Source organism: Pygocentrus nattereri, chromosome 14, assembly GCF_015220715.1.
Source record: "Pygocentrus nattereri isolate fPygNat1 chromosome 14, fPygNat1.pri, whole genome shotgun sequence".
NCBI classification, from domain to species: Eukaryota; Metazoa; Chordata; class Actinopteri; order Characiformes; family Serrasalmidae; genus Pygocentrus; species Pygocentrus nattereri.
The window spans coordinates 40,529,662-40,542,589 of record NC_051224.1 but is presented as its reverse complement, the minus strand read 5'-3'; the positions used below and the strand labels follow the sequence as shown (position 1 = coordinate 40,542,589).

At 40.3% G+C, this 12,928-nt stretch overlaps 1 protein-coding gene across 4 annotated transcripts in view; it reads right to left on the bottom strand.

The window, feature by feature from the left end:
• Positions 1 to 12,928, bottom strand: part of ciita (class II, major histocompatibility complex, transactivator) — a 39,076-nt gene that overhangs the window by 20,031 nt on the left and 6,117 nt on the right. For 3 of the 4 annotated variants that reach the window (XM_017718315.2, XM_017718314.2, XM_017718313.2), the window contains 4 exons: positions 10,286 to 10,339; positions 3,995 to 4,048; positions 3,867 to 3,905; positions 130 to 204 (listed from right to left, as the gene is read on the bottom strand). In XM_017718315.2, coding sequence (XP_017573804.2) covers positions 130 to 204; positions 3,867 to 3,905; positions 3,995 to 4,048; positions 10,286 to 10,339 — 222 coding nt within the window. Of the gene's footprint in view, positions 1 to 129; positions 205 to 3,866; positions 3,906 to 3,994; positions 4,049 to 10,285; positions 10,340 to 10,708; positions 11,159 to 12,928 lie in introns of those variants that run through there. The other variant, XM_017718316.2, reaches the window with a different exon arrangement.

Genomic DNA, 12,928 nt, shown 5'->3' with positions numbered 1-12,928 from the left:
CAAGATTTCAACCACTAGCCCTTGTAACTCAGATTCAAGGGGGAGGGTTACACTTGAAAGGGGTAGGGGTAAAAATAATGATGGGATTGGGCCTTAGAAAGCAGTTTATAACAGAGGAGTGGTGTTTACCTGGTCGCTTCCTCCTAGGCCTTTTCTCCTTTTCACTCTCCGTACTAGCCGGTGCAGGACACTCAGCTGCTTCACCTGACAGGGAGCAGGACAGACAGACAGACAACAAAAGCACATCACATGTGTTTTTACAGCTGACAGGAGCGAAGAAAGGCAACATAGAAATAAATTACATTTACCTGTAACTGTCCAGTGTAGTTACAGCAGCAATCAATCTCTCTTTCATTATAAACACTACATTATATATATATATATATATATATCGCTGCTGTCAGAGGAAAACCTTGAATGTCCATTTTTTATGTTTTTCAGTTTTTGACATAAAATGCCTATTGCCCTTTACATTGCGTGTAAATTTCATGATGAATGGAAAAAAATAAATAACCCAAAATGACTTGGAAAGACGTCTGGTTCCACTGATGTACATTAAAAGTAATGTATGTTTTTTCCTCCTCGGGTAAAATTACCATTTTGGAGATACGAGTTTCTTCTGATAAATTATACAGTATATTTTACACAAATGCTTTTCTTTCACCTTGCGAAATGAAGAGGAAAAGCACTGTCACACTGTAAACAGGAAGCCATCAACACCCCTTCAGACCATGTGGCTTACATAAAAACAAGCCTACCTTATAGACTATATGGCCAAAAGTATGTGGACAACTATATGAGCTTGTTGAACATCCCACTTCAACATCCTTTTCCCTTTTCAGCTATTACAGCTTCCACTCTTCTGGGAAGATAAGATTTTGGAGAGTGTCTGTGGGAAGCTTTGCCCATTAATCCGAAGAGTACCTGTGGTCAGACACTGATGTTGGACAAGAGGGCCGGTCAAGTTGTTCCACACCAAACTCACCCAGAATGTCTTTCTGGTGTCACCAGTGCTCAGTCATGCTGGGCCTTCCTCTAACTCACTCTGTGAGTCTGCGTGGTCCAACCATTTGTGGCTGAGCTGCTACTTCTTTTTCACAAAAATAGCACCGACAGATCACAGCAGATCTATCAGAGCGGAAATGTCACAAACGAATTTGTGGCAAAGGTGGCATCGCATGACACAGAAAAGTCTCTGAGCTCTTCAGCACGACCCATTCTACTGTGATTTCATGCACATGTTAGCAATAACATCTATTACATCTGGAGCAGTGGAGACTCTGTGGAGTGATGAATCAGCTTCTCTATCGGTCAGTCTGATGACGAGTCTGGGTTTGGCGAATGCCAGGAAAACGTTACCTGCCTAACTCTAAAGTTTGGTGGAGGAGGGATGATGCTATGGGGTTGTTTTTCAGGGGTTGGTCTAGAGCCCTTAGTTCCAGTGAAATGAGCTCTTAAAGCTTCAGCACCAAGACATTTTGGACTGTTGTACACTTCCAACTTTGTGGGAACAGTTAGAGGAAGAGCCTTTCCTGTTCCAGCAGGACTGAGCCCCAGTGACCAAAGCAGGTCCATAAAGTCAGGACTGGGTGAGTTTGGTGTGGAAAAGCTTGACTGACCCTGACAGAGTCCTGACCTCAACCCCATCCAACACCTTTGGGATGGACTAGAACAGAGATTGTGAGCCAGAGCCTCTTGCTCAACTGTCTGACCACACAAACGCTCTTCTGGATTAATGGGCAGAAATACCCACAGACTCTCTCCAACATCTTGCAGAAGCTTCCCAGAAGAGTGGAAGCTGTTAGAGCTGCAAAAAGTGGACCAGCTCCATATTAATGCCTATGGATTTAGAATGGGATTCATAAAAGCTCCTGCAGGTGTCACGTGTAGGTGTCCCAATACGTTCGTCCATATAGCTAAACAATTATCTCAATAGAAATCATCTTAATGAAATTTGTTAATCTGGCTTTAGGGCACGTCTTAAATGATCTTAGAGTTGGGCACCATTTCTGATTTGGTTCTCCTAGATCTAAGTGCCACTTTTGATATGGCTGATCACCAAATTCTGCCAAACTTGGTCTCACTAGCAATGTCTAAAATTGGTTTAGATCACATTTAAGCAGAGACCACTTTGCTGCATTTGGCAACTGTGCTTCTAAACATTACGCAGTAACTTGCGGCGTCCCACAGGGATTGATTCTGGGGCCTTTGCTTTAGTTTCCACCAGTACACAGATGATACCCAGCTGTATCTGTCCCTGGCTCCTAATGACAACAGGTCGATTGGCGCTCTGTTTGGTTGCATAAGTGAACACATGACTAACAAATGGATGGCAAACTAAACAAAGGAAAAGACAGAGGCTCTTGTTATTGCAAATGAAGTACAGAGGAAGAATATCCGTAATCCTCATCTCTGAAAGCCGAAAAACTGCATGAGGAATTCAGGGGTCGTTTTTGGTAATGAGCTCAGCTTTAAAAACCCCATAAATACAGTGTGCAAAACAGCTTTTTATCACCTTTATAGCTTCTCACAGGTTTCCCTCCCCTTTATCATATTTTGAGTAGACTACCCCGACGCCCTCCTGTCTGTCCTATCCAAGATCTCTGCCACATACCTGCAGCTGCTCATGTCCTGACACGCAACAGAAAGAGGGACCAGCTCTCCCTTCACTTCACTTAAACTGATTTCAAAAGTCTTTTGATTGTTTTTCAAATGTCGTCACGATCTGCTGCTGCTGTATCAACGAAATGATGGTGGGATTAGTTCCTACTCAGGCACTTAGGTCATCTGCTAGCAATACGCTGAAAGCCCCTAAAACAGGCAAAGGAGCAAAGAGGCGGCACTCTAACCTCTCGGAAAAGCCGATCTCATGCTGTGGTTTGGTGCGAAATGTCAGCTGCTCACAGTGGTGGTGATAGGAACCAGACGTCCCTCTAAAAGCTCCTCACAGTGGTGGTGATGGGAACCAGACGTCCCTCTAAAAGCTCCTACAGAAAGTTCCTACATGAACTGGTTCTGAATTCCCTGCCTGATGACTGAGACGCTGTTTTATGAGAGTTTAGAGAACTTCAACTCCATTCATGGTGGAGGGAGACATGCAGGGCGCTGTGCGGCAAAATAGTCCCCAAAGAAAACTCATTATTCCAGATTTTCCACTGTTTTCCATCATCGACATTCCATAGAAGCTCAGAAGACTCGTGTAGGTTCTCTGGTGGTTCTGGATGGTAAATAAAGTGTCTATATCTTCTATAGTCGTGAATCTTAAAATAGATTAACTTTCATCTGATTTTAAAATGAACATTTTAGGTGGTTGTCCTGTTTTTTTTTTAATCTGTTGTAGAAATGTCATTTTATTATTCTATTTATTTTATTTTTATTTTTCATTTTTATGTATTTTAATGTATTTTATGAAAAATTTGTTTTAAATTTATTTTCTTTATTTTTTAATAATCTGTAAAGCACTTTGAATTGCTCTCTTGTATAAAAGGTGAGATATAAATAAAGTCTATCATTATTTTATTATTATTATTATCATTATTATTATTAATAATAATAAAATTAATTTATCTTAGTAGTAGCTGTATTTCTGCTTATAAAAACATCATGAAACATTAGAATTACACAAGGACAAATTTAAAATAAATTTCTTTTAAATGTGTAATGTTTGTTTTGCAGCTTTTTTAATGATATAAATTCATTTTTAAACTGTTCAGTGGATCTGAGGTTGTAAATTAGCTGGTTAAGTGTGAAGAACCTACGTAACGTAGAGGGTCTACACCTATTAAAGGTTCATCCAACCTCTACTGGTGGAACGGCTCGTTCACACATACATATATGTAAGGCTGTAAAATCCCACAATGCCTTACCCTGGTCATGATCCTCTTTCAGCTCAGCACACAAAGCATCTGCAGGAAAGCACACAAAGGCGCGGCGTCAGTCTTACTGAATGGACACATATGTGGCATTAATATGAGTGGAGAGAGAGTGAACTCACCTAAATCTAAATCCGTGGGGAAATCACAGCTGATCAGATCCTGGAGCAGCGACTCTGTTAAAACAGGGAGCCAGAGGTCAGTCAGTTTGCTAAATGAGGTGGAATTGCTGAAAAGTGAGTAAAATATACAACCCCATTTCCAAAACAGTTGGGATGCTGTGCAGAATGTAAATAAAAATGTAAATATATTTTTTTTTAAAGGAAAATATTACAATGACAATATAACAAATGCCTAAACTTGCTGAAATAATCAAGGTCTTCATTAAAAAAGACGTCGTAGTAGACTGATAAATCAATGTGATCGGTTATTAATCTCAGTGTTACTGAGCTCTGCTAAAGCCTGAGTAGACTGATAAATCAATGTGATCAGTTATTAATCTCAGCGTTACTGAGCTCTGCTAAAGCCTGAGTAGACTGATAAATCAATGTGATCAGTTATTAATCTCAGCGTTACTGAGCTCTGCTAAAGCCTGAGTAGACTGATAAATCAATGTGATCGGTTATTAATCTCAGCGTTACTGAGCTCTGCTAAAGCCTGAGTAGACTGATAAATCAATGTGATCGGTTATTAATCTCAGCGTTACTGAGCTCTGCTAAAGCCTGAGTAGACTGATAAATCAATGTGATCAGTTATTAATCTCAGTGTTCCTGAGCTCTGCTAAAGCCTGAGTAGACTGATAAATCAATGTGATCAGTTATTAATCTCAGTGTTACTGAGCTCTGCTAAAGCCTGAGTAGACTGATAAATCAATGTGATCGGTTATTAATCTCAGAGTTACTGAGCTCTGCTAAAGCCTGAGTAGATTGATAAATCAATGTGATCGGTTATTAATCTCAGCGTTACTGAGCTCTGCTAAAGCCTGAGTAGACTGATAAATTAATGTGATCAGTTATTAATCTCAGTGTTACTGAGCTCTGCTAAAGCCTGAGTAGACTGATAAATCAATGTGATCGGTTATTAATCTCAGCGTTACTGAGCTCTGCTAAAGTCTGAGTAGACTGATAAATCAATGTGATCGGTTATTAATCTCAGCGTTACTGAGCTCTGCTAAAGTCTGAGTAGACTGATAAATCAATGTGATCGGTTATTAATCTCAGCGTTACTGAGCTCTGCTAAAGCCTGAGTAGACTGATAAATCAATGTGATCGGTTATTAATCTCAGTGTTACTGAGCTCTGCTAAAGCCTGAGTAGACTGATAAATCAATGTGATCGGTTATTAATCTCAGCGTTACTGAGCTCTGCTAAAGTCTGAGTAGACTGATAAATCAATGTGATCGGTGATTAATCTCAGCGTTACTGAGCTCTGCTAAAGCCTGAGTAGACTGATAAATCAATGTGATCAGTTATTAATCTCAGTGTTACTGAGCTCTGCTAAAGCCTGAGTAGACTGATAAATCAATGTGATCGGTTATTAATCTCAGCGTTACTGAGCTCTGCTAAAGCCTGAGTAGACTGATAAATCAATGTGATCAGTTATTAATCTCAGTGTTACTGAGCTCTGCTAAAGCCTGAGTAGACTGATAAATCAATGTGATCGGTTATTAATCTCAGAGTTACTGAGCTCTGCTAAAGCCTGAGTAGACTGATAAATCAATGTGATCGGTTATTAATCTCAGCGTTACTGAGCTCTGCTAAAGCCTGAGTAGACTGATAAATCAATGTGATCAGTTATTAATCTCAGCGTTACTGAGCTCTGCTAAAGCCTGAGTAGACTGATAAATCAATGTGATCAGTTATTAATCTCAGCGTTACTGAGCTCTGCTAAAGCCTGAGTAGACTGATAAATCAATGTGATCGGTTATTAATCTCAGTGTTACTGAGCTCTGCTAAAGCCTGAGTAGACTGATAAATCAATGTGATCGGTTATTAATCTCAGCGTTACTGAGCTCTGCTAAAGCCTGAGTAGACTGATAAATCAATGTGATCAGTTATTAATCTCAGCGTTACTGAGCTCTGCTAAAGTCTGAGTAGACTGATAAATCAATGTGATCGGTTATTAATCTCAGTGTTACTGAGCTCTGCTAAAGCCTGAGTAGATTGATAAATCAATGTGATCAGTTATTAATCTCAGCGCTACTGAGCTCTGCTAAAGCCTGAGTAGACTGATAAATCAATGTGATCAGTTATTAATCTCAGCGCTACTGAGCTCTGCTAAAGCCTGAGTAGACTGATAAATCAATGTGATCGGTTATTAATCTCAGTGTTACTGAGCTCTGCTAAAGCCTGAGTAGACTGATAAATCAATGTGATCGGTTATTAATCTCAGCGTTACTGAGCTCTGCTAAAGCCTGAGTAGACTGATAAATCAATGTGATCAGTTATTAATCTCAGCGTTACTGAGCTCTGCTAAAGTCTGAGTAGACTGATAAATCAATGTGATCGGTTATTAATCTCAGTGTTACTGAGCTCTGCTAAAGCCTGAGTAGATTGATAAATCAATGTGATCAGTTATTAATCTCAGCGCTACTGAGCTCTGCTAAAGCCTGAGTAGACTGATAAATCAATGTGATCGGTTATTAATCTCAGCGCTACTGAGCTCTGCTAAAGCCTGAGTAGACTGATAAATCAATGTGATCAGTTATTAATCTCAGAGTTACTGAGCTCTGCTAAAGTCTGAGTAGACTGATAAATCAATGTGATCGGTTATTAATCTCAGCGTTACTGAGCTCTGCTAAAGCCTGAGTAGACTGATAAATCAATGTGATCGGTTATTAATCTCAGTGTTACTGAGCTCTGCTAAAGCCTGAGTAGACTGATAAATCAATGTGATCAGTTATTAATCTCAGCGTTACTGAGCTCTGCTAAAGCCTGAGTAGACTGATAAATCAATGTGATCGGTTATTAATCTCAGCGTTACTGAGCTCTGCTAAAGTCTGAGTAGACTGATAAATCAATGTGATCAGTTATTAATCTCAGTGTTACTGAGCTCTGCTAAAGTCTGAGTAGACTGATAAATCAATGTGATCGGTTATTAATCAGCGTTACTGAGCTCTGCTAAAGCCTGAGTAGACTGATAAATCAATGTGATCGGTTATTAATCTCAGCGTTACTGAGCTCTGCTAAAGTCTGAGTAGACTGATAAATCAATGTGATCAGTTATTAATCTCAGCGTTACTGAGCTCTGCTAAAGCCTGAGTAGACTGATAAATCAATGTGATCAGTTATTAATCTCAGTGTTACTGAGCTCTGCTAAAGCCTGAGTAGACTGATAAATCAATGTGATCAGTTATTAATCTCAGTGTTACTGAGCTCTGCTAAAGCCTGAGTAGACTGATAAATCAATGTGATCAGTTATTAATCTCAGCGTTACTGAGCTCTGCTAAAGCCTGAGTAGACTGATAAATCAATGTGATCAGTTATTAATCTCAGCGTTACTGAGCTCTGCTAAAGCCTGAGTAGACTGATAAATCAATGTGATCAGTTATTAATCTCAGCGTTACTGAGCTCTGCTAAAGCCTGAGTAGACTGATAAATCAATGTGATCGGTTATTAATCTCAGCGTTACTGAGCTCTGCTAAAGCCTGAGTAGACTGATAAATCAATGTGATCAGTTATTAATCTCAGCGTTACTGAGCTCTGCTAAAGCCTGAGTAGACTGATAAATCAATGTGATCAGTTATTAATCTCAGCGTTACTGAGCTCTGCTAAAGCCTGAGTAGACTGATAAATCAATGTGATCAGTTATTAATCTCAGCGTTACTGAGCTCTGCTAAAGCCTGAGTAGACTGATAAATCAATGTGATCGGTTATTAATCTCAGCGTTACTGAGCTCTGCTAAAGTCTGAGTAGACTGATAAATCAATGTGATCAGTTATTATCTCAGCATTACTGAGCTCTGCTAAAGTCTGAGTAGACTGATAAATCAATGTGATCAGTTATTATCTCAGCATTACTGAGCTCTGCTAAAGTCTGAGTAGACTGATAAATCAATGTGATCAGTTATTAATCTCAGTGTTACTGAGCTCTGCTAAAGTCTGAATAGACTGATAAATCAATGTGATCAGTTATTAATCTCAGCGTTAGTGAGCTCTGCTAAAGCCTGAGTAGACTGATAAATCAATGTGATCGGTTATTAATCTCAGTGTTACTGAGCTCTGCTAAAGCCTGAGTAGACTGATAAATCAATGTGATCAGTTATTAATCTCAGTGTTACTGAGCTCTGCTAAAGCCTGAGTAGACTGATAAATCAATGTGATCGGTTATTAATCTCAGTGTTACTGAGCTCTGCTAAAGCCTGAGTAGACTGATAAATCAATGTGATCGGTTATTAATCTCAGCGTTACTGAGCTCTGATAAAGCCTGAGTAGACTGATAAATCAATGTGATCAGTTATTAATCTCAGTGTTACTGAGCTCTGCTAAAGTCTGAGTAGACTGATAAATCAATGTGATCAGTTATTAATCTCAGTGTTACTGAGCTCTGCTAAAGCCTGAGTAGACTGATAAATCAATGTGATCGGTTATTAATCTCAGCGTTACTGAGCTCTGCTAAAGACTGAGTAGACTGATAAATCAATGTGATGATCAGTTATTAATCTCAGCGTTACTGAGCTCTGCTAAAGCCTGAGTAGACTGATAAATCAATGTGATCAGTTATTAATCTCAGTGTTACTGAGCTCTGCTAAAGCCTGAGTAGACTGATAAATCAATGTGATCGGTTATTAATCTCAGCGTTACTGAGCTCTGCTAAAGCCTGAGTAGACTGATAAATCAATGTGATCGGTTATTAATCTCAGTGTTACTGAGCTCTGCTAAAGTCTGAGTAGACTGATAAATCAATGTGATCAGTTATTAATCTCAGTGTTACTGAGCTCTGCTAAAGCCTGAGTAGACTGATAAATCAATTTGATCAGTTATTAATCTCAGTGTTACTGAGCTCTGCTAAAGCCTGAGTAGACTGATAAATCAATGTGATCAGTTATTAATCTCAGCGTTACTGAGCTCTGCTAAAGCCTGAGTAGACTGATAAATCAATGTGATCGGTTATTAATCTCAGTGTTACTGAGCTCTGCTAAAGCCTGAGTAGACTGATAAATCAATGTGATCGGTTATTAATCTCAGTGTTACTGAGCTCTGCTAAAGTCTGAGTAGACTGATAAATCAATGTGATCGGTTATTAATCTCAGCGTTACTGAGCTCTGCTAAAGCCTGAGTAGATTGATAAATCAATGTGATCGGTTATTAATCTCAGTGTTACTGAGCTCTGCTAAAGCCTGAGTAGACTGATAAATCAATGTGATCAGTTATTAATCTCAGTGTTACTGAGCTCTGCTAAAGCCTGAGTAGACTGATAAATCAATGTGATCAGTTATTAATCTCAGTGTTACTGAGCTCTGCTAAAGCCTGAGTAGATTGATAAATCAATGTGATCGGTTATTAATCTCAGTGTTACTGAGCTCTGCTAAAGCCTGAGTAGACTGATAAATCAATGTGATCGGTTATTGATCTCACTGCATCAGTGTTGTACTGAACTCATACATGCAGTCCATGGCTAGCTACACACTTCAATACATGTTAACCGAAAAGTCCACTTCACTGTCAAGTTCGCAACATTTTTTGTTATTGAGATATTTTTTGCTTAGATCATGAGATAGTGGTGGGATTATGGGAGCAGCAGTGGGATTACGGGAGCAGCAGTGGGATTACGGGAGCAGCAGTGGGATTATGGGAGCAGCAGTGGGATTACGGGAGCAGCAGTGGGATTATGGGAGCAGCAGTGGGATTATGGGAGCAGCAGCAGGCAATAAGAGCCAAAATAATGTTGAGAAATTCATTTTTCATGAAACATATTAACAGAAAAATTACACGCAGAAATCTGTCATTATTAACAGTGAATTAAATAAAAATTACAACAGCAGATTTGCATGTGCAATATGCATATTAGATGTAATCTGAACACATTACTTTTCATGTATTCTGATACAATGAAATACGTTACTGGATACATTTAGTGTATTCAGTGTTCAGCCGTCACTACTTTTATCAACATTCGGCCCGACCGTGAGCAGGGGTGCTCAAACCTGTCGTCTTCCGGGCGATGTCTGTGGTGGGCTTAGACAAAATATGCAAATAAACGAAGTAGTAATCTTTAAAAATATATAGGTTTACGGTACGTTTACTACAGGAATACACATTTTATAAGAATGGAATAAGTTGTTGGATTTGTCAGTCTGTAAGGTGGTGAGGGTGGAGGCTAAAGCAGTCGACCGGGCAAGAAGCCAAACTTTGGGCTGTGCTGCTATACAACACTACATACACCTACTTCATAAGGCAAAAACACTGTTTCTCACCTGGTATCAGCTCCAGGAGTTGTGGATCAAGGGCAATCGGGTCCTCATTTACAGCTACGTAACAATAAACACAACACAAATGCACATTAATAACACAAAAGGGCAGGATTATCGCTCATGTGGGCCAAAACTCCAACACACCCTCTGACAATGATCTGCAAAAAACCCACAACAACCACTACTGTCCATCTGCTCTTACAAAACATCTTTCCACACCGGAGCTCCAAGCGTGCAAGTGCATAAAAAAGCCCCGGGACACACAAGTGCACCCAGCACCCAGGAACCAAAAAACAAGCATTAAAAAAGCATTTAAACCACTTTCAGTGTAGGGAACCTGATTTACGCCTACAGAAATAACATCAACCTAAAATAAATAACAAAAAATTCACACAATCATTAATAATAAAGGCTGATCAACATCACCTATTTCGTGGAGCAGCTCCATCCTGGTTTTTAAAGGGGTTTTTATTCCATAATACGCTGTTGCTCAGTGAGTCTGAGGAGCGTGAGGTAAGGAGATGTGCTCAGAGCGCGCGGGCTGCTGTGTTTGGTTTGGTGAACTGAGAAAGCTTTCACTTTCACTCTGGAGGGATTTTTGGTGAACGTCTAGCACAGAGTCACTCAGGGACGCCAACTACAGTAGCAAACACCTCAGACAAAGCTGCGGCTGTAAGGGCAAAGAGCTCACTGTGAGGAATGACACTGAGAGAGGAGTGCAGCTCGTCTAATAGTGGAGCATGTTATTTTACTCATATGGCACAGAAAATGACAAAAAAGAAATGCCACCATATTCAAATTATGTGTGCTAAATTTGCAACACTGGGTGGGCACTTAATAAGGCTTAAAGGGCAATTCCACCTATTTTCCAAAATTCCTCCATAACTCAGCGTGTGAGGTGTAAACAGAGAGATCCAGAGGGTTTGGTGTGAAGTGCTTCAGACGTCTTTACAGTGGTGGTGATGGGAACCAGGCGTCGCCATGACTACAACACAGATATAGACACTTTATTTACCATCCAGAACCACCAGAGAACCTACACGAGTCTTCTGAGCTTATATGGAACGTTGATGATGGAAAACAGTGGAAAATCTGGAATAATGAGTTTTCTTTGGGGACTATTTTGCCGCACAGCGCCCTGCATGTCTCCCTCCACCATGAATGGAGTTGAAGTTCTCTAAACTCTCATAAAACAGCGTCTCAGTCATCAGGCAGTGAATTCAGAAACAGTTCATGTAGGAACTTTCTGTAGGAGCTTTTAGAGGGACGTCTGGTTCCCATCACCACCACTGTGTATATTTTGGAAAATAAACTTCGGAAAGTAAAAATTTTATGAGGAGTCTTCTGAAATAGAGCACATGATGCAAATTTAGAAATAAATGCCACAGTAACGTCATGGAAAACATGCACTTGTGTCACATAACACGCCCGGCAGGGCAGGAATGAGGGCATTAAGATGTTTCTGTTTGCTGCTAAGTTGATATGCCAGTTGTATCAGTCTAGGAAATCCAGGTGTATCACCAGGAAGCACCTAAACATAGCACAGCTTCATAACCAAGCCGCACACTGCAGTTCACTAGAGACAAAAAACAGGTTTCAACTCAACACGCCCTTCATTAAAATGTCCCTTGGCACCGCATCCAGGAAAATGTGCTCTGGAAAGCCCGAGTTTTCCCAGCTCTTGTCCTCCCACACTGTCCTTTGCCAAACTGGGTTACAGTTTAGACAAATTCAAAATAAGCTACTGGTGCCAGTGCTGCCCGTTAACTCGAGCTCCCATACACAGCCTCAATTCAGAACCTCAGCAGCTGCTACCCCAGCACAACCACCCCCACAGAGTAAACACTGACAGTCCCAGAGGAACGACGCACTCGAACAGAGATCTCCTCTTGATCTCAGCTCCTCTGCGAGACAGCGTCAAGCCATTTTCTCCTGTTTCTGGAATTCAGCTCCTCAGAAACAAAACTTGGATTTTCAAAACATTGCCCCCCCACGCGGCTTAGGGGGTACCGCAAACCAGGACCGCATGTACAGTGTGAATTTCAGGAAAAATATCCTTACAGTGTAAATATCTTAGCTCTTTATTTATTTATCAGTTTTTATATTGTTAATTTATTGAAGGATAGAGTTCATATTTTAATTTTAATTTTTAGGTTTAGTTTTATATTTATATAGTGTAACAAGTAACAAACTATAAGAACCTTTTCTTTCAGAAAGTGGACCTGATTTTTAAATTGAAAAACACTTTTTTAATAATGTGTGTATGTGTGTGTGTGTGTGTGTGTTTATGATTGTGTGTCTGTCTGTCTGCCCTGCGATGGACTGGCGACCTGTCCAGGGTGTCTCCTGCCTTCCGCCCGATGACCGCTGGATTAGGCTCTAGCACCCCCCCGTGACCCTGAGGGAGAAGCGGATTAGAAAGTGTGTGTGTGTGTGTGTGTGTGCGCGGGCGCAGGGGTCATTTTGGGGCATGATGCCTTGAGGAAACACTGAGCAACAGTAGGAAGAAATGATATAGATCTGTGTTTCCTGAAGTGGCTTGTGACTGGCTAAGTCCATTCCACCATCACACACTGTTGTTGCTTCTAGGCAACATGTTTCTGCAACATCGTGCAGTAGTGTTAACTGTTTAGTGCCCACGTGTCA